This window comes from Eumetopias jubatus, unplaced genomic scaffold (genome assembly GCF_037043125.1).
Source record: "Eumetopias jubatus isolate StellerSeaLion01/CBP00866 unplaced genomic scaffold, mEumJub1_p1.0 scaffold_10, whole genome shotgun sequence".
NCBI lineage: Eukaryota > Metazoa > Chordata > Mammalia > Carnivora > Otariidae > Eumetopias > Eumetopias jubatus.
In genome coordinates this window covers 4,322,554-4,349,556 of record NW_028274816.1, presented here as the reverse complement: position 1 = coordinate 4,349,556, position 27,003 = coordinate 4,322,554, and the positions used below count along the sequence as shown (strand labels likewise).

The 27,003-nt window shown below is 36.2% G+C and overlaps 1 protein-coding gene across 2 annotated transcripts in view; it reads left to right on the top strand.

Moving 5' to 3' along the window:
- Positions 1-27,003, top strand: part of ITFG1 (integrin alpha FG-GAP repeat containing 1) — a 326,458-nt gene that overhangs the window by 5,254 nt on the left and 294,201 nt on the right. For both annotated transcript variants that reach the window (XM_028091250.2, XM_028091252.2), the window contains exons 3-5: positions 1,681-1,826; positions 2,883-2,940; positions 4,185-4,259. In XM_028091250.2, the coding sequence (XP_027947051.1) occupies positions 1,681-1,826; positions 2,883-2,940; positions 4,185-4,259 (279 nt within the window). The remainder of the gene's footprint in view (positions 1-1,680; positions 1,827-2,882; positions 2,941-4,184; positions 4,260-27,003) is intronic.

Genomic DNA, 27,003 nt, shown 5'->3' with positions numbered 1-27,003 from the left:
TAAACCTGTTTTCAGCCTTCTGCATCACCCTTATCTTTCACAATTTCTGATGACTGCAAATTCTGAGCCTCTCAGGTGTTCTTCTGGGCAAAAGCTTTCCTTCTTAAGCCTTTTTCTTCAAACATTTTAGCTTATAGTTTCCTTGTCCTCATAAGTCAGTTAGCATTCCCTATCTCCCTTTATGATCTCTTTGGTTTTGAGTGTTATATTTTTTTTAATTCATTCTGTATCATTTTAGTGGGTTCTTTGAAAGAAGAAAAGATAAACACATATGTCAATCTCGTGTCTTTAAACCCTGTACATCCTATTTTTACAGCCATAAAGAAGCTGGGGATTTATGGCTATATGACCTAATCAGGTTATAGACAGGTATTACTGCCAAATAAGTTCAATATGTGTTCCTGGGTATGCATTTGTAGCCACATGCACATGAAGAGACCTCCACAGTTAGATATAGTTTGCTACATAGTAGCATGGGTGGTTGCTATATCATTTTTAAAGACCAGGTATTTTCATGGAAAAGTTAAAGTATTGTTGGAATTATTTGAGGAAACTAGTATTAACAAGCGATTTTATCATAATGATCAGTTTTAGAGGCTGATGCAATTTGAATTTCAGCTATTCCTCTTAGCTATTAGCTAATTAGCTAGTTAGTTGTTAGCTTTCAGCTTTAGCTTTTTAATTGCTTCAAACCTCCGTTTCCTAGTCAGTTCAATAGGAATGATAATTCAGGTGATGAAAATTAAATTATCAGTTAATAGCTACTAAGCATTGATGAAATATATGGGACAGAATAGGTAGATGCATTATGATAAAAACTATTGTCTTTCTTCACTCTGCTTAACCTTGCTTAACTTTTCAGTATTTTTCTCATTTTCACCTTAAATAAAACCTGTTATATATATTTTTAGATTCTTGATGCCATTTACAAAATACTTATCTCTAGTCTTTTGGAAAACTCGCTGTCTTGCTATTTGCTCTAAGTGGAATTAAATAAAGATTGAACTTAAGGCCTATTTTTTGGTTGGGTCATTCAAACATTAAGATAAGACATGTTTTAAGTTTTCAAAGTTAATATAAATAATTTGAGAATTATTTCATTATTAAAATATAAAATTAGGAATGTATGTTTTGATAGCATATTGCCAAGTTTGATAAAAAGAACTTATTTACCATTGTGAATCTTGAATATTTTTCAGAAATAAAATGAGTAATTTTATTTAAATTTTTTTAGTAATTTAGTGCAGTAATTACTTTGCACATCTGCATTAAACCCAAAATTAAGTATTTTACAAATTTAACCTTTTAACTGATAAAATGACAGTGATACCCCTTGTTACCTTAACAATTATGAGCCCCATTTCTTATAAACCAGCCAAATGCATTGGTGTCCTTGACAAAAGAACTAAGTAAAAGATGATATTGGCTAGTGTAAGAACATAAAACTGTTCTTTCTTTTGAAATATTTCAGATTTTTGTCTCTACAATCATCCTGAATTAATTTTGTAGATCAAAGAGGCCTAAATACATGAAGGATGATAACAAATTAAAGAAGAAAATGAAATGAGAATCAGTTCTATGATTTTAAATTTTGCATTGAAAATATCTGTGTGTAGTACATAGACATGTCCTTTTCTATTATATCTTGACTAGATACCTTAAAATGTGTGTTTTTTTTAGGAATCACAGTGCACTGATAACAAGTGTAGTCCCAGGGGATTATGATGGAGATTCACAAATGGATGTCCTTCTGACATATCTTCCCAAAAATCATGCCAGCAGTGAATTGGGAGCTGTTATCTTCTGGGGACAAAATCAAACATTAGGTGAATTTGTTTTTTAAGAGTTTTTAATATTTATCATTGGATATTAAAGGAAGACTATGCCTGTTATTCCTAGGTAAATATAACAAAAATACTGTTCTGAAATCAGTTCAGTAATGAATTTCTTAAGAGTCAGTAATGGCCTGTAAAAACACTTTTAAAAGTCAAATTTCTGATTTTTCTTTTTGAACCCAGAGCTAGTCTGAGGTGTGTTCCAGAGAACAGATTCCACTATTGCTAGCTTTAGGAAAAGAGAGATTTATTAAAGGGTTTTATGGCCTACATAATTATTGGGATAGCTGGAGAACAGACTCTAGGTTGAACCTTCAGGAACAATCCCCAAAGCCATCAAGCATGGCTTTTTACCATCAGAACACTGCCAGTTGTACCATAGCTGCTAGAATGACACTGTCTGCCGTGACCCTCAGCGGCCAGGGGGATGCCTAGTCTCCCCATTATAGGAAAACACAAAAAGGTTGGAGTGGAAGTTGAGAGTCAGTCTACCATATCCACCCCAAAACCTTCAAGACTTACCTGAAAAGCCAATTAATTATACCCAAGCAGATAACTTTGTTCATGGACCAGATTTCAACACAGGGTGGAAGGGCTACAGTTGTGTTTTCTGTAACGTTTGAGAACATAAGCAGTAGTCTCAGTGCTTCAAATTCATTCAGTCAGTAAATATCTAAAGAAATAGTACCATGTGAAAAGCATTTCATGTATGCAAGCATGGACATTTTAGAGTCAAGTAGTTTTGTGCATATTGTCAACTGCTCTAGTGCTAAATTGTATTTAAAGAAGACTCACCTAAGAGATTTTTAGATTAAATCCTCTAAAGAAAGTTATTGTAATGGTGCTCTTAACTATAGAATGAGCCCCAGTATTTTGTCCTTACAAACTTGATGTCCATTTAAGTTAGATTTATAGTGTCTTGTTAATAGTAGTAGTTGGAATTAATTATACATGAATCTTGAAAAGAATAAAGGTGTTTTACCCCAAGTGTCGATATCAAAAATAATATAAAGTGCCTGCTGATTTATATATTTTCTTTCTATACAGATCCTAACAATATGACTATACTCAATAGGACTTTTCAAGATGAACCACTAATTTTGGAGTAAGTATGTGCTTGCTTCCCTTTGAATGATTTTAAACTAACAAACATAAAATTTCTCATATAAGAGACTACTTTGCAAAGTAGCATTGACACTAAATTCATTCTCCCTTTGAAACTGATAGAGGCTTATACTCTTGACTATATGACATTTACGTGCCATGTTGGAGGAAAGAGAAAAACGAAATTCAATATTTTGGAAAGAGGAAGAAATTTGTGTTTTTGTTTCAGTAGCTTTCAGTGTGTCCATTATGGATCTTTGTTGATTATAGCCATGTCATTACTCAAAAGAATTAAGGTAACTGTTTTACAGTAATACTGTTAGTGCTTGATTGACAGATAGGAATGGTATGGGTTTTTCTCCAGAGATTTAGAAAAATGTCTATATTAAGGAGAAACTTATCTTTTTTTAAAGCTCTTCTTTAGTGTTATCATTTATTTCTCAAAATACACTGATGTACTAGGATAAGTGTCATCCAAATTCCTGTCAGGACATTTGGTAATGATACAGAGATCATTTGGGGAGCTAAAGCGGTGTACAGCCACTTTCTTGTTTCCACTGCTGCGTTTCATACAGTTATTAAAATAATAGTCGTGTATCAATACGTCAGTGGCCCTTAGAAGTCTCAGCTATAAATTCATGGATTAATCTTCTTAAAGGCCCTCAGCTTGATTGCTTTCATAGTTGTGTATTTTTTCATTGTTGTTGCAATATATAATGGCCAGTGTGAATTTTTACACCAGCTGGGGATTACTTTTGTGGGTTATTTCTCCTAAACTCACCTAACTACATCCGTTGGGTCTGAAATAAGTGCTGTCTTCTTGCCGCTCAGGGATAGATGAGGTTATGCAGAAACTAAAGACAACCCTAACATTTCACAACAAAAGTTCATTTCTTGCTTACACTGCCTGTCCACTGTGGGTAAGTGATAGGCCCAGCTCTGTGCCATCACTCAGTCACGTGTCAGAGTCCCCATTATCTGTGGAGCTGCACCACCTGAAATCCATGTTCCTCTCCTTGCCACTGCCAAGCTTAAAGCAGACTGGAGGGTCCAGTAATAAATAATAAACCCTTTTGCCTGGAAGTAACACATGTCTAACACTCTGCTCACATTTTATTGACTACAGCAAAAACTGGTGAGCATTGTGATGTCAACCACACCTCACAAAGGTTATTTTCCTTTTAAAGCTAGAACATGAGAATTTTACGAAATAACTGCTTAATGTTTTTAATGTTTTCTCTTCAGCTTCAATGGTGATTTAATTCCTGATGTATTTGGTATTACAAATGAATCCAGCCAGTCACAGATACTATTGGGAGGGTGAGTAAATATGATTATAACCATGCCATGAATTGTACTTATTGCTGCTACAGGATCTGTGTGTCTATGTGAACTGATTGCTTTAACCATTAGGAGAAAACTCAGTTCATTGGAAATCCTTGCTCTTAAAGATTTTTAAAAGGGCATTTGGTTGACATATAAGCTTTCTCAAACACTTGGGGATATGATCTGCAACTGCTCTCTAGGTAGAACCAGCTTAATCCATTTCTCCCTTTGGAAATTAGAGATATAACTTTACAGGTCCCCATTTAAATATTGGTTCATTAGATGTTTTTTAGGAAAAATTTAAATAGGATAGCTGCAGTCTTAATTGAATTCTCCACCTTAATCATGGTAGCTCTGAGACTTTTACTGATAAGCCTTTCCTTCTCCCTTTTATTTGTTCAATGAGCAATCAATAATTGCCTGAGAATGTAAACACCCCTTCTCTGGGCTCTGGAAACTTTTCTGTGTGTACTTTATCCTTGACCAATATGTGTGCTAGGATTCTCTTACTACCCTTGCATGCCACTCTTTCGAAAAACTATATCGCTCGGCATCAGGGAAATCCAACTCAAAACATCAATGAGATACCACCTCACACCAGTCAGAATGGCTAAAATTAACAAGTCAAGAAACAACAGATGTTGGTGGGAATGCAAGCTGGTGCAGCCACTCTGGAAAACAGTATGGAGTTTCCTCAAAAAGTTGAAAATAGAGCTACCCTATGATCCAGCAATGTACTACTGGGTATTTACCCCAAAGATACAAATGTAGGGATCCGAAGGGGTACGTGCACCTGATGTTTATAGCAGCAATGTCCACAATAGCCAAACTACAGAAAGAGCCAAGATGTCCATCGACAGATGAATGGATAAAGAAACACACACACACACAATGGAGTATTATGCAGCCATCAAAAGGAATGAGAACTTGCCATTTGCAATGACGTGGATGGAACTGGAGGGTGTTATGCTGAGTGAAATAAGTCAATCAGAGAAAGACATGTATCCTATGACCTCACTGATATGAGGAATTCTTAATCTCAGGAAACAAACTGAGGGTTGCTGGAGTAGTTGGGGGTGGGAGGGATGCAGTGTCTGGGTGACAGACATTGGGAAGGGTATGTGCTATGGTGAGCGCTGTGAATTGTGTAAGACTGATGAATCACAAACCTGTACCTTTGAAACAAATAATACGTTATATGTTAAAAAAAAAAGAAGATAGCAGGAAGGGAAAAATGAAGGGGGGGAAATTGGAGGGGGAGACGAACCATGAGAGACTATGGACTCTGAGAAACAAACTGAGGGTTCTAGAGGGGAGGGGGTGGAGGGATGGGTTAGCCTGGTGATGGGTATTAAAGAGGGCACGTACTGAATGGAGCACTGGATGTTATACGCAAACAATGACTCATGGAACACTACATCAAAAACTAGTGTATGGTGATTAACATAACATAATTAAAAAAACTATTTGGAATCTTGCGATTCAAAGATAAAATTCTTCTAGTCTTAAATAGAACTGGCCTCCTAACATTTAAAGCAAGATACTTTTCATGAGATGCCTTCAGCTTGGTTAATTTTTTATTTGTCTGATAAGGCAGAAATTTAATTCAGGAGTACAGAATGTGGGGCACCTGGATGGCTCAGTCGGTTAAGTGTCCGAATCCTGATTTCACCTCAGGTCATCATCTCATGAGTAGTTTGATGGAGACCTGCATCAGGCTCCACCGCAAGTCCTGCTTGTTTGCCTTGGGCTGGGACTATTCAGGAAACTGTCTTTTTGTTTCCTCTCTTTAATGGCATACATGTGGGGGGCGACTGGCTGACTCATTTGGAAGAGCATGCAACTCTTGATCTCGGGGTCATGAGTTCAAGCCCCCAGGTTAGGTGTAGAGAAAACTTGGGGCACCTGGTGCCTCAGTTGGTTGAGCATCTGACTCGTGGTTTTGGCTCAGGTCATGATCTCAGGGTCATGGGGGTCTGGCTTCATGCTCAGCAAGGAGTCTGCTTGAAATTCTCTCTCTGCCTCTCCCTCTGCCCTTCTGCCCCCCACGTTCATCTGTGCACGCGCTCTCTCTCTCAAATAAATATATAAATCTTCAAAAAAATAATAAAAACTTAAAAATAAATAAATAGATAAATAAAGGCATACATTGTGATTGAGAATGTGATGGTGACTCCTGGCCTGCTTTATTTCACGGTAACCTCCATTTTAGTCAAAGAAATACTTTGAATACCTTTAATATGTAATTTGACCTTGAAAAAATTAAAACTTTTTAAACAGCTGTTGTTAATTCAGAAAGTAAAATTTCTAATATCTTTATGGGTTTTCTACTTAATCTGTAAGAAAACTATCTAGAATATCATGTGATAGTGTCATAGCTTATTTGTTCTGAATTCTGCATTAGATTTTTTTCTCTGATGCTTACTGAAAAATGATAGCTTTAAAAACTTACTATGCCTAGAGACACATTCACTTTTATTTTTTAGACAGTATACTCTGGTATATTTTGGTGTACTTGAGTAATATTCTGGTATTTTATTCTCATTTAAACTTTCATTTACAGATTAAACAATAATAGCTAACTGTATTATAAATAACAAGTTTGCCTACAAGATTTATTCTGATGCCAGTTTAAAGAATGAAATTACATAAATTGGCAGAAAATAATTCTTGTCATTAGCATGGTTGGGATAACTATAGCCTAGCAATATCATGATTCCAGACAAAAGAAAGCTGAATATGTCCCTATGGGAGCAAGCATTAATGTGTTACTAAAATAAGAAAAATGTATTTAGGCCATATCACTTTTACAAGTTACCGACATATGTACTGGTACATTAAGTAAAAAAGCCATCAGCATTGACATTTTGGACTATTCATGTGACCTTGACTGGCAGCCCAATCTTATCAAGAAACCTAACCTACCTTTTGCAACTTAAATGTTGTGCTTTATGGGTATGGCAGACCCAAGATTATCTTAAACTTAATTAAATTTTGCCAGAACCTTAATTTTATGGGAAATTTGCAATGATCTTTAAATAGAGTACTAAATGCTCCCATAGGATTGTGCTGAAAAGCCCACAGCTGTAACCCGGTCCAACGCAGTCATGGAAATAGGAGATTGCCCACAAGTAAAACTAGCATGACTGATTTGGCTGGCGTAAAGGTACACATTGTCAGTCTAAGGAGGCAGTGGTAATAGGCAGAAGGATCCTTTTTAATTGGTACAGTGGGGGCTATCTAACAAGGACAGGAAGGATACTAAATCGACTTAGGTGCCGGAGATAATTGAACTATGTTAAATGGTCAAAGGTGAGGCTTCAGTTTGTGTCTCAACCTCACTTTATAATGACTTGAAATAACGTAATCATGTGCCACGTTACTTAGAAATAACACCTAGCCATTAAATGGTAGAGCAGCTTTCGCAGTGATGTGAGGTTATAATTAATGAGCATTTTCTGTAAAAGGGAATTTGAAACTGATGTTGCATAAGCATTCAGAATATTTAGTATTGATGTGAAAACATTTGTACCTGTAATTTTAATCAAAGCCAAATATAATATTGGTCTGTTCAAAATTCTGTGACTCATCTACTGAGTTCAAACATATTTCTGGTTTAGGCCCAAGTTGTATACTTGGGAATATTAATGTAGGTATGTGATAGATAACTACTTTGACATATACTCCATTTACTTCACAAGTGATTGCTTAAAAATTTTGAATGAATATTAATGGCACTGAAAGCAGCCATTTTTAAGTGTTAGTTATATGGTTGGATATTTTTCTCCGCTGCCAGAAAAAAAACTATCTTCTATTGATTTATTTATTTATTTATTTTGATTTCTGCTATTGACTATAGCTATAATTACAGTGGAACAGAAAATTATATTATTATATTATTTCAAAATGTAGAACCAGAAGTTTTTTTGTTTTTTTTACTTTTTTTTATTATTATGTTCAACTAGCCAGCATATAGTACATCATTAGTTTTTGATGTAGTGTTCAATGATTCATTAGTTGCGTATAACACCCAGTGCTCATCACCACATGTGCCGTCCTTAATGCCCATCACCTGGTTATCCCCCCAACCCCCTCCTTCTGTAACCCTCATTCTGGTTCCCAGAGTCCAGAGTCTCTCACAGTTTGTCTCCCTCTCTGATTTCTTCCCATTCAGTTTTCCCTCCTTCGCCCTATGGTCCTCTATGCTATTTCCTTATGTTCCACATATGAGTGAAACCATATGATAATTGTCTTTCTCTGCTTGACTTATTTTACTTAGTATCTTCTATTTAAATATAGTTAGCTACTCTCAATCCAAGGGGCATAAATCCCTATTTTTCCGTGTAATCTTCTCTTTTCTCACTTTATACCAATGACTAATATATTTAATCATCCTTCATTTTTACTGCTGATTTTGTTCGTTTGCTGATGCATTACAGAAAATATTGCAAATATTTGTCTTTTTTTTTTAAGATTTTATTTATTTATTTGAGAGAGAGAGAATGAGAGATAGAGAGCACGAGAGGGAAGAGGGTCAGAGGGAGAAGCAGACTCCCTGCCGAGCAGGGAGCCCGATGCAGGACTCGATCCCAGGACTCCAGGATCAAGACCTGAGCCGAAGGCAGTCGCTTAACCAACTGAGCCACCCAGGCGCCAGCAAATATTTGTCTTAAATAATGATATGATATTGTGTCACTTAAATCTATTATTTAGAAAAAATATGAAAATTATAAATTTATAACACAACAGGAACCAAATAATCATCAAGGCAGCTTTTAACTGTGTAATCAGCATTAGTATTCATAATCTTAGTATTCATAATCTTAACAAAAAAGGTGGCTTGAGATGATTCATATTTTCTGATATGAAAATATTAGAATTCCCGTAGTAGCCTTCTCCCCTCTCCCCTTATACACCATTTATATTTGGAACATTGTTCTTTAAAGGAATGTATTAGAACTTGAGAAATTAGTTTTTTATTAGTATTTCCATAGAAACAGTATAACAGTTTTCTCACTTTTCTTTATTCCTAAAGAAATTTTCCTGTTGGAGATAAATTATTTTATTTTCCCATTGTTTCTCATCTAAACCTTTTTCTTTTCAAAATGAAGCCACAGAAATAGTGAAAAGCTTTAGCAGATGACAAAATTGAATATGATGTAATTATTTCAAATGGCATGTCACTTAAGGATCTCTAATTTTATTTCCTGGAGTTCCACCAGGAACTTTTTGAGGGGTCAGATGACCCACAATTCCCTGGTTATTGATTATACTGCTTTGTTGTAGGTATTGGTTAATAGTATTGTATGTAAGTGAATTTTTGTTTGTAAGTGAATGATTTAAGATGTTATTCTTAAAATTTAGTCACTTTGCCTTTAGTTAAATCTTACAATTTTTAGATATGTATTCTGTGTAATAATCATTTGGAAAAATATCACCCTTTTTGAGAAACACATAGTTTTATAGTTTCTGTGCAAAGAAATTTGATAGTAACATTTCATCATGAATATTGATGATATTTTAAAATGTCTTGGATTCAAGGTATTTCTATTAGCATATGTCAAGTTTTTGTTTCCTTCTTTGAGGGAAAACTATTTTTTTATTTCATTACTATTTGCATATATACAGAAAAAAGTCCATTTTAAAAGAAGCATAGAATACACTGAACTGTACACTTAAAAATAGTGGAGATGGGGGCACCTGGGTGGCTCAGTGGGTTAAGCGTCTGCCTTCGGCTCAGGTCATGATGCCAGGGTCCTGGGATCTAGTCCCGCATCAGGCTCCCTGCTCAGTCGGCTTCTCCCTCTGCCCGCCCCCCCACCCCAGCTAGTGCAAGCTCTCTCTCTTTCTGTCTCTCACAAAAATAAATAAATAAAATCTTTTAAAAAAAAATGATGGAGATGGTAAATTTGATGTTATCTATAATTTGCTACTTTAAAAAAACTGGAAAAAGGAAAGCATAGTTAGAAAAGCTGTGTATACAGCAAACTTTGAGCAAGATTAGTATATATTATTTCAATTTAGGGTAAAATAATTCAAAGTAGTTTATAATTTATAATTTCTGAAAATACAGGTTAGTAGGTTCAGTAGATTTCCTTTACATTTTTTTAAAAATGTATTTGCTATTGAAAATGTCCTACAGGTACTTGATATTTACCAGTCTGGAGGCCTAGGCTCTAAGCTGCAGTTCCTGAATTCCACAATGGTCCTGAGTCAGACAGTTCAGCTTTGCTTCTCCTCAAACTGCTTACCCTTCTGTTGTACCTGCCCGCTCTAGGAACTAGATCACATCTCCTAGGTATAATATTACAATAAACACCCAATGGAGGTAGGAATACTGGGACAAAGTAAGGATATGGCTGAAAGAAATCTCCACATTTTCTCCTCTGAACGTAAGATGTTATTTCTGTGAGGTCCTTAAGATTTATCTGGTCCATCCCACACCTTTGAGTTCTCATAGAGGCCCAAAGTGAGTGAATGATCCATCAAGTATCACCAGGGTAACTTTGTTCTCCAGTGATGCTTTTTTAATTCTCCAATTTTTTTAATTGTTCCTCACTGTGTCTCTCCAGAAGAGGCATACCATGGGGTTGCACAGCTGATCTGTCTTCTGTGAGGCTTGGGGTTGGATGGGGAGGGAAGAGAAGAAAGAAAACCTTAAACAAGACTGGTTTTTTAAATATCTATTGAGTGACTCTGGGCTTGGCACATTACATCACTTGTCTCATTTTTTCTCACAGCAGATAGCTTACTTATGTGGCTGAAAGGCTCTCTGTAGGAGGTTGCTTAAAGAGGCTAATTCAAAGGTGAAGTGACTACTGCAAGTTCAGAATTTATAAATAAATGGTAGATCTGGGATTTGAATCCTGGTCATCCCAATTCTAAAGCCTATATTCTTTTTTTTTTTTTGATATTTTATTTATTTATTTGACAGAGAGCACAAGTAGGGGGAGCAGCCCGGAGAGGGAGAGGGAGAAGCAGGTTCCCCACTGAGCAAGGAGCCTGACGTGGGGCTCGATCCCAGGACCCTGGGATTATGACCTGAGCCAAAGGCAGATGCTCAACTGACTGAGCCACCCAGGCGCCTCAAAAGAGATTTCTCTTAATACTTGAATATATAGGGGCAATCCCAGGGTCCTGGGATCAACCCCCACGTTGGGCTCCCTGCTCAGCGGGGAGCCTGCTTCTCCCTCTCCTCCCTGCTTGTGCTTTCTCTCACTATCTCTGTCTCTATCTCTGTCTCTCTCTCTCCCTCTCATATAAATAAATACTTGAATATGTATACAAAACCAACTTAAATACCAATTTTAATTTATATATTAATTTGTAGACATACATTTCTTTGGAGACATATAATAGAGTGACCACTACAACCAGTAAACAAATTTCAGATATAAAAACGTTGTATATTATGATAAAGTTCTGTTAAGAGAAATGGAATATAAGTACAAGGTCGGTGAAAAAGGGAAAGATGTATAATTAAAGAAGACCTCATTCACGCGTATCTTTCTTTAAGTCTACTATAGTTAACATCCAGTGTTTTATTAGTTTCAGGTGTACAATGTGATCATTTGACAGTTCTATACCTTACTTGGTGCTCATCAAGATAAGTGTAATCCCCTTTGCCTATTTGACCCATCCCCCATCCACCTCCCCTCTGGTAACCATCAGTTCTCCATACTTAAGAGTCTGGGTTTTTTTGGTTTATCCCTTTTTCTCTCCTTTATTCTTTGATTTCTTTCTTAAATTCCACATATGAATAAAATCATGGTATGTGTCTTTCTCTAATTGACTTATTTTGCTTAACATTATACTCTCTAGATTCATCCATGTTGATGCAATAGACAAGATTACATTCTTTTCTAAGACTTTTCTAAGGCTGAATAATAACTCCGTGTGTGTGTGTGTGTGTGTGTGTGTGTGTATACACACATGTATAGATGTATTTACCATATCTTCTTTATCCATTCATTTATCCATGGACACTTAGGCTGCTTCCATAATTTGGCTATTGTAAATAATTCTGCAATAAATATAGGGGTGCCTATATCTTTCCAAATTAGTGTTTTCGTATTCTTTGGGTAAATACCCACTAATGCAATTACGGGCAGTTCTAATTTAATTTTTGAGGAACCTCCATACTGTTTTCCACAGTGGCTGCATCTGTTACATTCTCACCAAGAGTATACATTATCGCCAACACTTCTTTCTTGTGTTGTTTTTGCCATTTTGACAGGTGTGAGCTAATAGCTCATTGTATTTTTGATTTGCATTTCCCTGATCATGAGTGATGTTGAGCATCTTTTCATGTGTCTGTTGACCATCTGGATGTCTTCTTTGGAGAAATGACTATTCATGTCTTCTGCCCATTTTTAACCGGATTATTTTTTCTTTTTTGGTATTGAGTTGTATAAGTTGTTGATATACTTTTAGTTACTAACCCTTTATCAGATATGACATTTGCAGATATCTTCTCCCATTTAGTAGATTGTCTTTTAGTTTTGTTGATTGTTTCCTTTGCTTTGCAATAGCTTTTTATTTTGATGTCGTTCCAAGAGTTTATTTTTACTTTGGTTTTCCTTGCCTCAGGAGACATATCTTGAGAAATATTCCTATAGCCAATGTCAGAGAAAATACTGCCTGTGCTCTATTCTAGGATTTTTATGGTTTCAGGTCTCACATTTAGGTCCTTAATCCATTTGAGGTTATTTTTGTGTGTGATGTAAGTGGTACAGTTTCATTTTTTGGCATGTAGCCATCTAGTTTTCCCAAAACCATTTGTTGAAGAGACTGTCTTTCCATTGGATATTATTTCCTGCTTTGTCAAGGATTAATTGATCATTTAATCATGGGTTTCTTTCTGGGCTTTCTGTTCTGTTCTGTTAATCTGTGTGTCTCTTTTTGTGCCAGTATCATACTGTTTTGATTACTGTAACTTTCTGGTATAACTTGAAATCTGGAATTGTGATCCTTCCAGCTTTGTTTTTCTTTTTCAAGATTGCTTTGGCTATTTGTGGTCTTTTTTGGTTGCATACAATTTTAAGATTGTTCTAGTTCTGTGAAAAATGCTGTTGGTATTTTGGTAGGGATTGCATTAAATGTGTAGATTGCTTTGGGTATTATAGACATTATAACAATATTGGTCCTTAAAAAAAAAAAAAATATTGGTCCTTCCCATCCATGAACATGGACTATCTTCCCATTTGTTTGTGTTAATTTCTTTTATAGTCTTTCACCTAGTTTTATAATCTTTCACCTCATTGGTTGAGTTTATTCCTAGGTATTTTATTATTTTTGGATTGTTTTCCTAATTTCTCTTTCTGCTACTTCATTATTAGTGGATAGAAATGCAACAGATTTCTGTACATTGATTTTGTATCCTGCAACCTTACTGAATTGATTTATCAGTTTTAGTAGTTTTTGCTGGAGTCTAGGGTTTTCTGTATATAGTATTGTGTCATCTGCAAGTTGTGAGAGTTTTACCCCTTTCCTACCAATTTGGGTGCCTTTTATTCCTATATGTGGTCTGATTGCTGTGGCTAAGGCATCTAGTACTATGTTGAATAAAAATGGTGAGAGTAGACATCCTTGTCTTGCTCCTGGCCACAGGGGGAAAGCTGTCAGGTTGTTGTTGTTTTTGTTGTTGTTGTTGTTTTTTACCATTGAGTATGATCTTAGCTGTGGGTTTTCATATATGGCCTTTATTATGTTAAGCTATGTTCCCTTGAAACCTCTTTTGTTGAGGGATTTTATCATGAATGAATGTTGTACCTTGTCAAATGCTTTTTCTTCATCTATTGAAATGATCATATGGCTTTTATCCTTTCTCTTCTTTTTTTGTTTTAAGATTTTATTTATTTATTTATTTATTTGAGAGAGAGACAGAGAGCATAAGTGGGGGGGTGGAGCAAAGGGAGAAGGAGAGGGACAAGCAGACTCCCTGCTGAGTGCAGAGCCAACTCAGTGCTCAATCCCAGGACCCTGGGATCATGACCTGAGCTGAAGTCAGACGCTTAATTGAGCCACCCAGGCACCCCTGTCCTTACTCTTATTAATGCTATGTATCGCCTTGCAAATATTGAAACACTCTTGCATCCAGGAAATCACAGTTGATCATGGTGAATGATTTTTTTTAATATGTTCTTTGATTCAGTTTGCTAATATTTTGTTGAGGAATTTTGCATGTATATTCGTTAGAGATATTGGCCTGTAGTTCTTTTTTTTGTTTTTATTTAAATTCCAGTTAGCTTACATACACTGTAATATTAGTTTTAAGTATGCATTATAGTGATTCATCACTTAACATATATCACCCAGTGCTCATCACAACTGCACTCCTTATTCTGCATCACCTATTTAACCCATCGCCTCACCTACCTACCTTCTGGTAATCATCACTTTGTTCTCTATACTTAAGAGTCTATTTCTTGGGGGCCTGGGTGGCTCAGTCAGTTAAGCAGCTGCCTTTGGCTCAGGTCATGATCCGACTGTCCTGGGATCGAGCCCCACGTTAGGCTCCTTGCTCAGTGGGGAGACAGTTTCTCCCTCTGCCTGCCACTCCCCCTGCTTGTGCTTGTCCTCTCTCCCTCTCTCTCTCTGTCAAATAAATAAATAAAATATATATTTTTAAAAAGTCTATTTCTTGCTTTGCCTCTCTTTTTTTCCCCTTTGCTCATGTTTTATTTCTTAAATGCCACATATGAGTGAAATCATATGGTATTTGTCTTTTCTCTGACTTGTTTCACTTAGCATAATACTTTCTAGCTCCATCCATGTTGTTGTACATGGCAAGATTTCATTCTTTTTTATAGATGAGTGATAGTCCGTTGCATGTATGTATGTGTGTGTGTATATTTACACACACACACACCACATATTCCTTATCCATTAATCAGTCAATAGACACTTGGGCTGTTTCCATAATTTGCTATTGTAGATAATGCATGCATCCCTTTGAATTAATATTTTTGTGTACTTTGGGTAAATGCCTAGTAGTGCAATTGCTGGATCATAGAGTACTTCTATTTTTAACTTACTGAGGAACTTTACCATCATGTTTTCCACAATGGCTGCACCACTTTGCACTCCCACCAACAGTGCAAGAGGGTTTCTCTTTCCCCACATCCTCACCAACACCTGTTGTTTTTTGTGTTGTTGATTTTCAGCATTCTGACAGGTGTGAGGTGATACCTAATTGTAGCTTTGATTTGTATTTCCCTGATGATCACTGATGTGGAGCACCTTTTCATGTGTCTGTTGGTCATATGTGTATTCACGTCTTCTGCCTGTTTTTAATTGGATTATTAAGTTTTGGGGGTGTTGAGGTGTATAAGTTCTTTATATATCTTGGATACTAACCCTTTATCAGGGTTGTCATTAGCAAATATCTTCTCCCATTCATAGGCTGTCTTTCAGTTTTGTTGATTGTTTCCTTTTCTGTGCAGAAGCTTTTTACTTTTATATAGTCCCAATAGTTTATTTTTGCTTTTGTTTCCCTTGCCTCAAGAGACACATCAGGAAAAATGTTGCTACAGCCAATGTCACAGAAATTACTTCCTGTGCTCTCTTCTAGGATTTTTATGGTTTCAGGTCTCATATTTAAGTCCTTAATCCAGTTTGAGTTTATTTTTGTGTATGGGATAAGAAAGTGGTACAGTTTCATTCTTTGGCATGTCGTTGTCCAGTTTTCCCAACATCATTTGTTTAAACCATTTTTCCCCATTGTATATTGTTTCCTGTTTTGTCAAAGATTAACTGACCATATAGTTGTGCGTTCATTTCTGTGTTTTCTGTTCTGTTTTCTTGATCTATGTGTCTGTTTTTGTGCCAGTACCATACTGTTCTGATTACTATAGCTTTGTAATATAACTTGGCATCCAGAATTGTGACACCTCCAGCTTTGCTTTTCTTTTTCAAGGTTGCTTTGGCTGATTCATGGTCTTTTGTGGTTCTATACACATTTTAGGATTGTTCTAGCTCTGTGAAAAATGTTATGTTGGGGTTTTGATAGGGATTGCATTAAATGTGCAGATTGCTTTGGGTAGTATAGACATTTTAACAGTATTTGTGTTTCCGATTCATGAGCATAGAATGTCTTTCCATTTCTTTGTGTTACCTTCAATTTTTTTCATGAATGTTTTATAGTTTTCAGAGTACAGGTCTTTCACCTCTTTGGTACATTAATATCCTGGAACTTTACTGAATTCTTTTATCAGTTCTAGCCATTTTTTAGGTTTTATATACATATATAGTATCATGTGATCCACAAATAGTGGAAGTTTTACTTCTTCCTTGCTGATTTGTATGCCTTTTATTTCTTTTTGTTTGATTGTTGTGGCTAGGATTTCCAGTACCAAGTTGAATAAAAGTAGTGAGAGTGGGTACCCCTGTCTTGTTCCTGACTGTAGAGAAAAGCTCTTAGTTTTTCCCTATTTAAGATGATATTAACTGTGGTTTTTTTCATATATAGCCTTTATTATGTTGAAGTATGTTCCCTTTAAACCTACGTTGTCCAGAGTTGTTATCACGAATAAATGTTGTACCTTGTCAAATGCTTTTTCAAATCTATTGAAATGATCATGATTCTTATCTTTTCTTTAGTTAATGTAATATATCACATTGATTGATTTGTGGATATTGAACCACACTTGGAACCCAGGAATAAATCCCACTTGATCATAATGAATGATTTTTTTTAATGTATTGTTGGACTCAGTTTGCTTGTATTTTATTGAGAATTTTGGCATCTATGTTCATCAAGAATATTGGCCTGTAGTTAACTTTATTAGTGGTATCATTATGGGTTTGGTATCAGGATAATGCTGGCCTCATAGAATGAATTTTGACATTTTGCTTCCTATTTATTTTTTTAATAGTTTGAGAAGAATAGGTATTACCTCTTATTTAAGTGTTTGGTAGACTTCATCTGTGAAGCCACCTGGTTTGTTGGAGTGTTTTGAGTACTGATTCAATTTCATTGCCTGTAATCTGTTCAAGCAGATCTGTTCTATTTCTTCCTCATTCAGTTTTAAGAGGTTGTAGGTTTCTAGAAATGTATCCATTTCTTCTAGAATGTCCAATTTTTTGGTATGTAATTATTTGCAATATTCTCTTACAGTCAGTTGTATTTCTTTCGTGTTGGTTATTATTTCTCCTCTTTTATTTCTGATTTTGTTTGAGTCCTCTCTCTCTCTCTCTCTCTCTCCCTCCCTCCCTCCCTCCCCCCCTCCCTCCCCCTCCCCCCCTCCCTTCCTGTGCAGAAGCTTTTTACTTTTATATAGTCCCAATAGTTTATTTTTGCTTTTGTTTCCCTTGCCTCAAGAGACACATCAGGAAAAATGTTGCTACAGCCAATGTCACAAAAATTACTTCCTGTGCTCTCTTCTAGGAGAGCTCCCCCCTTCCCTTCCTCCCTCCCTCTCTTTTTCTTGATGACTCTGGCTAAAGGTTTGTCAATTTTATTATCTTTAGAAAGAACCAGCTCCTGGTTTCATTGATATGTTCTATTGGCTTTTTAGTTTTATTTTGTTTATTCCTGATCTAATCTTTATTCTTTCTTCTACTGGTTTTGGGTTTTGTCTGTTCTATTTCTAGCTCCTTTAGGTATAAGTAGGGTTGTATATTTGAGATTTTTCTTGCTCTTGAGGTAGGGCCATATTGCTGTAAACTTTACTCTTAGAAAATCTTTGCTGTATCCTGAAGATTTTGGAGCACTGTGTTTTCATTTTCATTTGTCTACATGTATTTTTTTAGTGGGGGAGGGACAGAGGGAGAGGAGAGAGAGAATCTTAAGCAGGCTCCATGGAGCCTGACACTGGGCTCAATCTCACAACCCTCAGATCATGACCTGAGCTGAAATCAAGAGTTGGACATTTAACTGACTGAGCCACCCAGGCACCCTGTCTCCATGTAGTTTTTGCTTTTCTCTTTTATTTTTTGGTTGACCCATTCATTGTTAATAGCATGTTATTTAACCTTCATGTATTTGTGCTCTTTCTATATTTTTTCTTGTGGTTGATTTCTAATTTCATAGTGTTGTGGTCAGAAAAGATGCATGGTATGACTTTGATCTTTTTCAATTTGTTGAAACTTGTTTTGTGACCTAATGTGTGATTTATTCTGGAGATTGATCCATGTGCACTTGAAAACGATGTATTCTGCTGTTTTAGGATGGAATGTTCTGAATACATCTAGTAAATCCATGGGGTTCCATGTGTCATTCAAAGCCACTCTTTCCTTGTTGATTTTCTCTTTGGATGATCTGTCCATTGATGTAAATGGGATGTTAAAGTACCATACTATTATTATATTACTACCTATTAGTCCCTTTATGTTTGTTATTAACTTATTTTATGTACTTGGGTACCCCCATGTTGGGTACATAAATATTTACAATTATTATATTACCTTGTTGGATTGTTTTCTTTATGATTATATGGTGTCCTTCTTTGTTTCTTGTTACAGTCTTTGTTTTAAAGTCTATTTTGTTCACTATAAGTATTGCTCCCTGGCTTTTTTACTTCTATATGCTTCATAAATGCTTCTCCATCCCTTCACTTTAAGTCTTCATGAGTCTTTAGGTCTTAAATGAGTCTCTTATAGGCACCATAATGGTGGGTCTTGTATTTTATCTATTCTGTCACCCTATGTCTTTTGATTGGAGCATTTAGTCCACTTATACCCAAAGTAATTATTGATAGCTAGGTACTTAGTTGCCATTTTATTACTTGTTTTGTCAGATTTGGCCAGCAAACCCTGAGACAGGGAATGAAAGGATTACTCCCAGCACCTTAATAAGGGAAAGGGGAGGCCTGGGGGCCAAATACTCTAATGGTGAAAAGCCTTGCGCCAACCTCTGTCTCTCCTTTCATTGTGAGTTTAATTAATACCCCACGTGCAGGACAAGGAGTTCATGAAGTACGTGACCACTATAGGTGCCTGTATTTAAGCATTTACTCCCTGGATGAAACCCTTGAGCCGCAGTAAGAATCCGGGCGTGTTCAGCCAAGAAACTTAAAGAGGCACCCAGCGTTCAGGGCACTCCCTCCTTGCATTTCAATTAGTCTCATCCAGGGAGGCATATACAAGTCAGGTTTTATCTATCCAGGCACTGTGACTCCCCACATTGTTTTATGGTGGTTTGTTGTTCTTCTTTCTTCTCTTCTCTCATGGTTAGTTGGCATTCTTTAGTGGTATACTTACATTCCTTTCCCTTTATTTTTTATATATCCATTACTGGTTTTTGATTTATGTTATCATTTGGTTTGTCTGTAACATCTTCTGCATATAATAGTCTATATTAGGTTGATGATCGCTTAAGTTTGAACCCATTCTTTGCTCCTCTCCCTCACCTCCCCACATTTTAGATAAACAGTGTCATACTTTACATGCTTTTATTTTGTGAGTCCCTTGACTGATTTTTACAATATACTTATTTTTCTGCTCTTGTGCTTCCTACTTTTCTTGTTTATTATGTTCTATCCTTTCCACACAAAGAGTCCCCTTTAAGATTTCTTGTGGGGCTGGTCTAGTGGTCATGAATTCCTTTAACTTTTATTTGTCTGAGAAACTCTTTATCTCTCCTTCTATTCTGAATGATAGCCTTGCTGCATAGAGTATTCTTGGCTGAAGATTTTTCCATTCAACACTTTGAATGTATCATGCCACACCCTCTGGCCTCCACAGTTTCTGCTGAAAACCAGCTGATAGCCTTATGGGGCTTCTTTTGTTTGTAACTGTTCTCTTTTCTCGTTCTGCTTTTAAAATTCTCCCTCTATCACTACTTTTTGGCATTTCAATATTATGTATCTTGGTGTGGAGCTCCTTGGGTTGGTTTTGTTGGGAGATCTCTGCATCTCCTGAGTCTGGATATATTTCCTTTCCCACATTCGGGAAGTTTACAGCTATTATTTATTCAAATGAAACTTTTGCCCCTTTTTCTCTCTCTTCTCCTTCTGGGATCGCTATTATGAGAATGTTAGTACATTTGATGGTGTCACTGAGCTCCCTAAGTCTATTCTGATTTTGTATTATTTTTTCTCTCTCTCCTATTCAGTTTGATTCCTTTCCATTACTTGGTCCTCCAAGTTGCTGATCCATTCTGCTTCCTTTAGTCTACTGTTAATTCCTTCTAATGTATATTTAATTTTAGTTATTGATTCTTCATCTCTAATTGGTTCTTGTTTATAATTTCTGTCACTTTGTTAAGGGTCTCACCTAAGTCCTCGACTCTTTTCTCAAAGCCAGTGAGTATCTTTGTGATCATTAGTTTCAATTCACTATCAGGCATATTACTTATCTCTGTTTTGTTTTTATCTCTTGCTGTGATTTGTCCTGTTACTTCCTTCAGGACATAGTCCTCTGTCTCCTAATTTTGTCTAACTCTGTGGTCTGTTTCTGTGTGTTAAAAAAGTTAGCTATATCTCCTGCTCTTGAAAGTTATGGCCTTATGAAGAAAAGGTCATTTAGTGCCCTGCATTGGAGTATCCCCTGTTCACCAGAACCTGGCACTTCAGGAGTGTCTCCTGTGTGTTGCCTGAATCCTACTTTCCTGGTTGAGCTGCTTTTGCCTTCAGTCCAGTCATCTGCAATGGCTCTCTTTGTCTGTGGTGGGCAGTATTTGGTCCCTGTGTTGCTAATGGGCCAGTCTGAGACCACCTTGGGCTTGAGTTGAGTCAGACCAGCCATTTCTCAGAGTTGCAGTAGCACCAAACTGCAGAGTACCTTCCCTGTGTCATCCCCTGAGAAGCTTTAATTGGTGGGTGAGATCTGCAGTCAGACCAACTGTCTGCCCCTAGCCCACTGCTGGGTCCATAGTCTGACTAGTGTGTGTGGTTATCTTTCCCTCTGTCTGAGGCAAGAGTTACTTTGGAGTTGTTCTGGGCCTTGTTGGGGCTGCTTTCATACTACCAGGCTTTTGGCACTGTTTTGGATGTGCTCTAGCCAAGAGCATATTTGAGGGTGTGATCCACATAGTTTGTCAGGTTGGACCTGCGGTTTTTGCAAGGTCTTTTGCAAGACGGAAGCTACAATCACCAGTACTAAGGCCAGCTGGTGAGGGAGTGGATCCACAAAGTATGTGGGGGTGGGTGCACAGTGTTAGCAAGGTTTGCACAGGTCCTCTGGTGGAAGAGTTCTACCAGGGCAGGACTTACAGTATCAGCAAGTTAGGTTGGGAGTGTTGGCACTGCACTGGTTCCTGCAGATGGACATGTATTTATGCTGGGAGGCAGGGGAGGGAAATACCACTTGACAATCGCTTTGTTCCTAGAGAAGTCTCCCATGGAAGCCTGCCCCTCTAGCACATACTCTGCAATTTGTATAAACAAATTCCCCTCCAGTATGACCCTGGCACTTTTCAAACTGCTGCTTCTATCCTGTATCGCCTCAAGCTGTTTTTTGTACTGTCTCTTTAAGGGCAGTGACTCCATTTTCTCTCACCTATGGCTCCCCAGGAGTGGAGCCCAATGATTTTTAAAGTTTCAAATTTTAAGTCCTGCTGGTTGTAAGAACTCATGAAATTTGGCCCTTCTGATTTTCAAAGCCAAAATGGTTAGGGGGATTTGTCTTCCCTGTGAGGTTTCCCTATTGTGAGAGTCTGTTTCTCTCCCTATAGTATCCCTCCCTCCTGTAAACACTCCTGCAGGTCTGTTTAGCTCCCCACCTTTTGGCTCCCCACTTTGTCTCTGCCGTTGCTACCCTCTTAGATGTGGCCTCTTCTCTATATTTAGTTCTGTAGTTTGTTCTATCAATCTTTCGGTTATTTTCTGGGTTATTTACACTGATGTGAGTGTTATCTAGTTGTATACCTAAGATGAGGTGAGCTTAGGGTCCTCCTACTCCCCCCATGTTTTCCAGCAATCTTGTTCATGCGGTTTTTGTGTGTGTGGATAATGGTGGGTAAAAATTCAATATGGTATTTATATTCCACTGGATACACTTTTATAGAACAATTATTTTAAAATCTCAATAATTCTAATAGATTTGAAAATTACATATTTTGTAGTGGTTTAAACTGATGAAAATACTTAGATTACTTTTTTAGAAGTGAACTTAAATGTATTAAGGGATATAAAGTTTTCAAAAATTCCTTTAGGGCCTGTCTGAGCAAAAATGCTTAAAGACCAGTGGACTAAAGAACTAGAGAGCTTGGAAAAGCATGCTAGAACCATATCCTGGTAATTGCTTTTATCTGGATACCTAAAATAATGATAATTCATTATAAGACTGATCATTGAAAAGTGGGTAGATTAGCAGTCATTTCAAAGAGCAGTTACCATAGGCAACCAAAAGCTACAGTTGACATTAATTACATTTAAATTCATCCTTTGATAAATGCTGTACTTTGAGATTAAGGGTAATGGTGCCCACAAATTAGAACACCTTGACATAATTATGTTTCCTGTGGGGCAGGGTGGTGGGTAGCTAATAATTGGAATTTTCTGCAGAGGTCAAGAAATGTCAACGAATAGACCCAACATGGCTCACAACTGCCCATATTTTCATCTCTGCTCTTTCTTCCTTTGTAATCAGAACAGTTTGTGACCTTGGCCTTCAAATGGAGTGTTGAGCATGTATATGAGAAGATTATAGTTTATAAGAATATACTTGCTTATAAAGATGGTGTCTGTTGCTTCTTATTGAAAAACTAATGTGTATAAAGAACAACAATAAAAGTAGAGGAGAAATAAGTTTTATTTTCAACTTTAAATTTTTAAACAATTGAATTTTGATATACAACTGTATATACATTTAATTTTCAACCATCTTAAAATGCATCACAAAAAGAAATAATAGCTCTTCCCTTCTCCCCCCACTATAAAGTATAAGGATCAGTTAACTGCCTTTTGAAAGACATTACTGTAAATTAACAGAGTGTAGGCAACAAGTGTAAAACTTAAAATACTGTGAAGACCTTGAATATTGATTTGAAATATTCCGGAAAGGAAGATTATAATTAATATTTTGTTAGGAGTTACAAATTCAAGTGTCTAAAGGGACCCAGAAGGAAACCAAAGAGTGAAGCAGTTTGGAAAGGTGGGGACTTTGGCTGCCTATAGGCACTATAACTCTGTCTGAAAAGGGCCAGTTGGTTAACAGACCTGGTATTTCAAGAGAAGCTGGAAATCAGATTTTTATGTGAAATCTGATTTTTTATTTAAGTTTTACCAAGGAATTAAAAGTATTTAAAACAATGCATGAGCCAAATAAAACACATCTTCATGCTGAATTTGGCCCATAGTCTGGCACTTTATCATTTTTGCTTTATCGCTCTTCTAAATTCTTTATTTGAAATGTACATTTTTGTCAAGTAGTTTCTAGGAGTTATTTGAAGTTTTCCAGAATTCTAACTATAACTTATTTCAAAGCAAACTTATAAAAAATTTCTTTAGGGAATGAGATCAATAATTTCTCAGGTAGTAATTAAAGGCAACCACATGGTTACCTCACTGAGCTCAATTCTGTAGAAGCTTATATTTTTTAATTCACTTTTGGCCTATAATTACACATTTCTTGGGAACATTAGGAAACACTACTGAAATGACTTTGGGTTAAACTTGTCGTAGAATCTCTCTAGCCTGCGTCTGATTATTTTGTTAGTAATTAAAAATACTTTAATGCTCAAAATTTAAAGAACCTGTGAATAAATGGTCTATCTTAAAAAGAAGTGAACTGGCCTTACTAAATTGGACTTAATTGAAATTATTTTAGGCATTTCTAACCTTGTGTAGTATGAAAGAAAAACATGATATGAATGCTTGGCATTGAATTACCTTACACCAAATGCTGAATCCAATTTCTCACTTTAGTATTTTATTGCATTTTATTTTATTAATACCTTATATTATGGGATTTTGGTTAAAATAATGAAATAGGATTATACGAACATTGCTTAGTTTTGTTTTTACTGTCTTGTTGAGGCAACAGATGAGGCCTACTACATGCTAAAAAGTATATATAATGATATTGGGAAGAAGTTACTGTTTGCACAACATGGACCCTTTGTGTAGGGAAAATTTTCTCCTGATTAATGCTTATTCTTTTTCCCAGAATCCACCTGCCAAATTAGTCAATTGTTTCTCTCTGCTGTCCCAACATATTAAAACCAAGTTCAAATAAATCTTGTTTGCTACCCACTTAGATGATATATTGATAATTAAGTTGGACTTATTAATTAGCCTTAAATTTCTCTTTGGAGATGACATATCTACACTTCCATATTTCACTGGAACATAGTATTGTGAAAAAAATAGCATATTCTCACTAGAGGTAGAGAAGAATAGGAAATACTACTTGATACTATAATGCAGTCCAGCAAGTATTTGCTAATTAGACCATGATTCATTTCAGTGACTATTTGGGAGCCATGTCCTGGTTAGGTGATGTAGATAGAAATATCTATAAATCAGGGTATCCAGAGGAGCTTACATCTTTTTGTTTTGTTTTGTTTTGTTTTGAGAGAGAGTGCCCAAACATGGGAGTGGCACATGAAAGGGGGAGAGAGAATCCCATGACCCTGAGATCATTACCAGAGCCAAAATCAAGAGTCGAATGCTTAACCTTCTGAGTCCGCCATGGGTCCCTCAGAGGAGCTTACATCTTAAAAAGTGCTATTAGTAGAGAAAAGTGTACTCAGATACCAGTAAGAAAAGCAAAGTAGGGCCTTGATAAATGAGAATGACTTTGACAATGGAATGTGTTCTATTGATGAGGAATTGAGAAATTATTTTACTTAAACTTGCTCTTTCTTCTATAGTTATAATAGTCTACCAGTGTGACCTTCCTGGTTTTGACAATTGTACTGTGGTTATATAGGATGTTGACATTAGGGGAAACTGAATGAGGGATATATGAAAACTTTATATGATTGTTTTTTATAATGAAATAAAATTTACATTACATAGAATTAGCCATGTGAAGTGTACCATTCAATGATATTTAGTATATTCACAATGTTTTACGACCATCACCTACTTCCAGTAGCTTTTCTTCATTTCTAAAGGGAACCCTGTACCCATTAAACAATCATCATTTTCCCTTTGGCACCTGCTAATCGGCTTTCTCTCTATATAGATTTGCCTATTATTGGTTTTTCATCTAAATGAAATCATAAGGATGTGACCTTTTTTGTCTGGCTTCTTTCACATAGCATAATGTTTTAAGGGTTCATCCATGTTGTGCCATGTATCAGCACTTCAGGGTTTTTTTTGTTTGGGGCTTTAAAATATTTTTATTGTATGAATGGCATTTTGTTTATCCATTCATCCATTGGTGAACATTTGGGTTATTTCCAGTTTTTGACTACTGTGAATAGTGCTAAGAGTATTCATGTACAAGTATTTGTTTAAATACCTGTTTTCAATTGTTTGGGGTATATACCTAAGTATAGAAATGCAGGGTCATGTGGTAATTCTATGTTCAACTTTTTGAAGAACTGCCAAACTGTTTTCCACAACCAGTGCACCATTTCATACTCCCAGCAGCAGTGTACAAAATTTCCTATTTCTTCACTTCCTCCCCAACACTTACAATTTTTTGGCTTTTGATTATTGCCATCCTAGTGGTTGTGAAGTGGTTTCTCATTATGCTCTTCTTTTATAATTCCTTAATAACTAACAGTGTTGAGCATCTTTTGATGTGCTTAGTAGCCATTTGTGTATGTTCTTAGGAGAAATTTCTAGTCCTTTGCCCATTTTTTTAAAGATTTTATTCATTTGACAGAGAGAGAGAGGGAGAGCAGGAACACAAGCAGGGGGAGAGGGAGAGGGAGAAGCAGGGAGCCCAACGTGGGGCTCGATCCCAGGACCCTGGGATCATGACCTGAGCCGAAGGCAGACGCTTAACGACTGAGCCACCCAGGCAGGCACCCCCTTTGCCCATTTTTTAATTAGGTTATTTTTATTGTTGAATTGTAAAGGTTTTGTACATAGCTACTAGACCTTTATCAGAGATAAGATATTTGCAAGTATTTTTTCCCATTCTATGGAATTGTCTTTTCAATTCCTTGATAGTATCCTGTGATGTACAAAAGTTTTTCATTTTGATGAATCTGATTCATCTATTTCTTCTTTTGCTGAGTATTCTTTTGGTGTTATATCTAAAAATCCATTTCCAAATCCAAGGTCATAAAGATTTTCCCATATGTTTTCATTCAAGAGTTTTATAGTTTTAGCCCCTTGATCCATTTTGAGTTAATTTTTGATATATGGTTTGAGGTAAGATTCTAAATTTAATCTTTTCTTTGGCTCAAGATGTTGGAATTAATATTCATAAGAGATAACCATACCATTCTTCATTGTCTTAGAAAAAACATCTATGATAATATTAAATCATTTTCCTTATACTTAAAAAAAGATTCAAAGACATATATAAGAGCTAAAGCTATAAAATTCTCAGGAGAAAGCATATGGGTAAATCTATATGAACTTGGTTTCTGAAATGGATTCTTAGATATGTCAGCATAAGAACAATCAACAAAAAAAATAAATGAACAGGATTCATGAAAATTAAAAGCTTCTGTACATCACAGGACACTGTCAAGAAGGTGAAAAGCCAATGTGCAGAACTTTTACAACTTTTACAACTCAAAAATAAAACATAATATTTAATAATCTAACTTAAAAGTAGACTAAGGATTTGAGTGGATACTTCTCCAAAGATATACAAATGGCCAATAAGTACTTAACACATACTCAACATCATTAGCCATCAGGAAAACACAAGTCAAAACCATAAGACA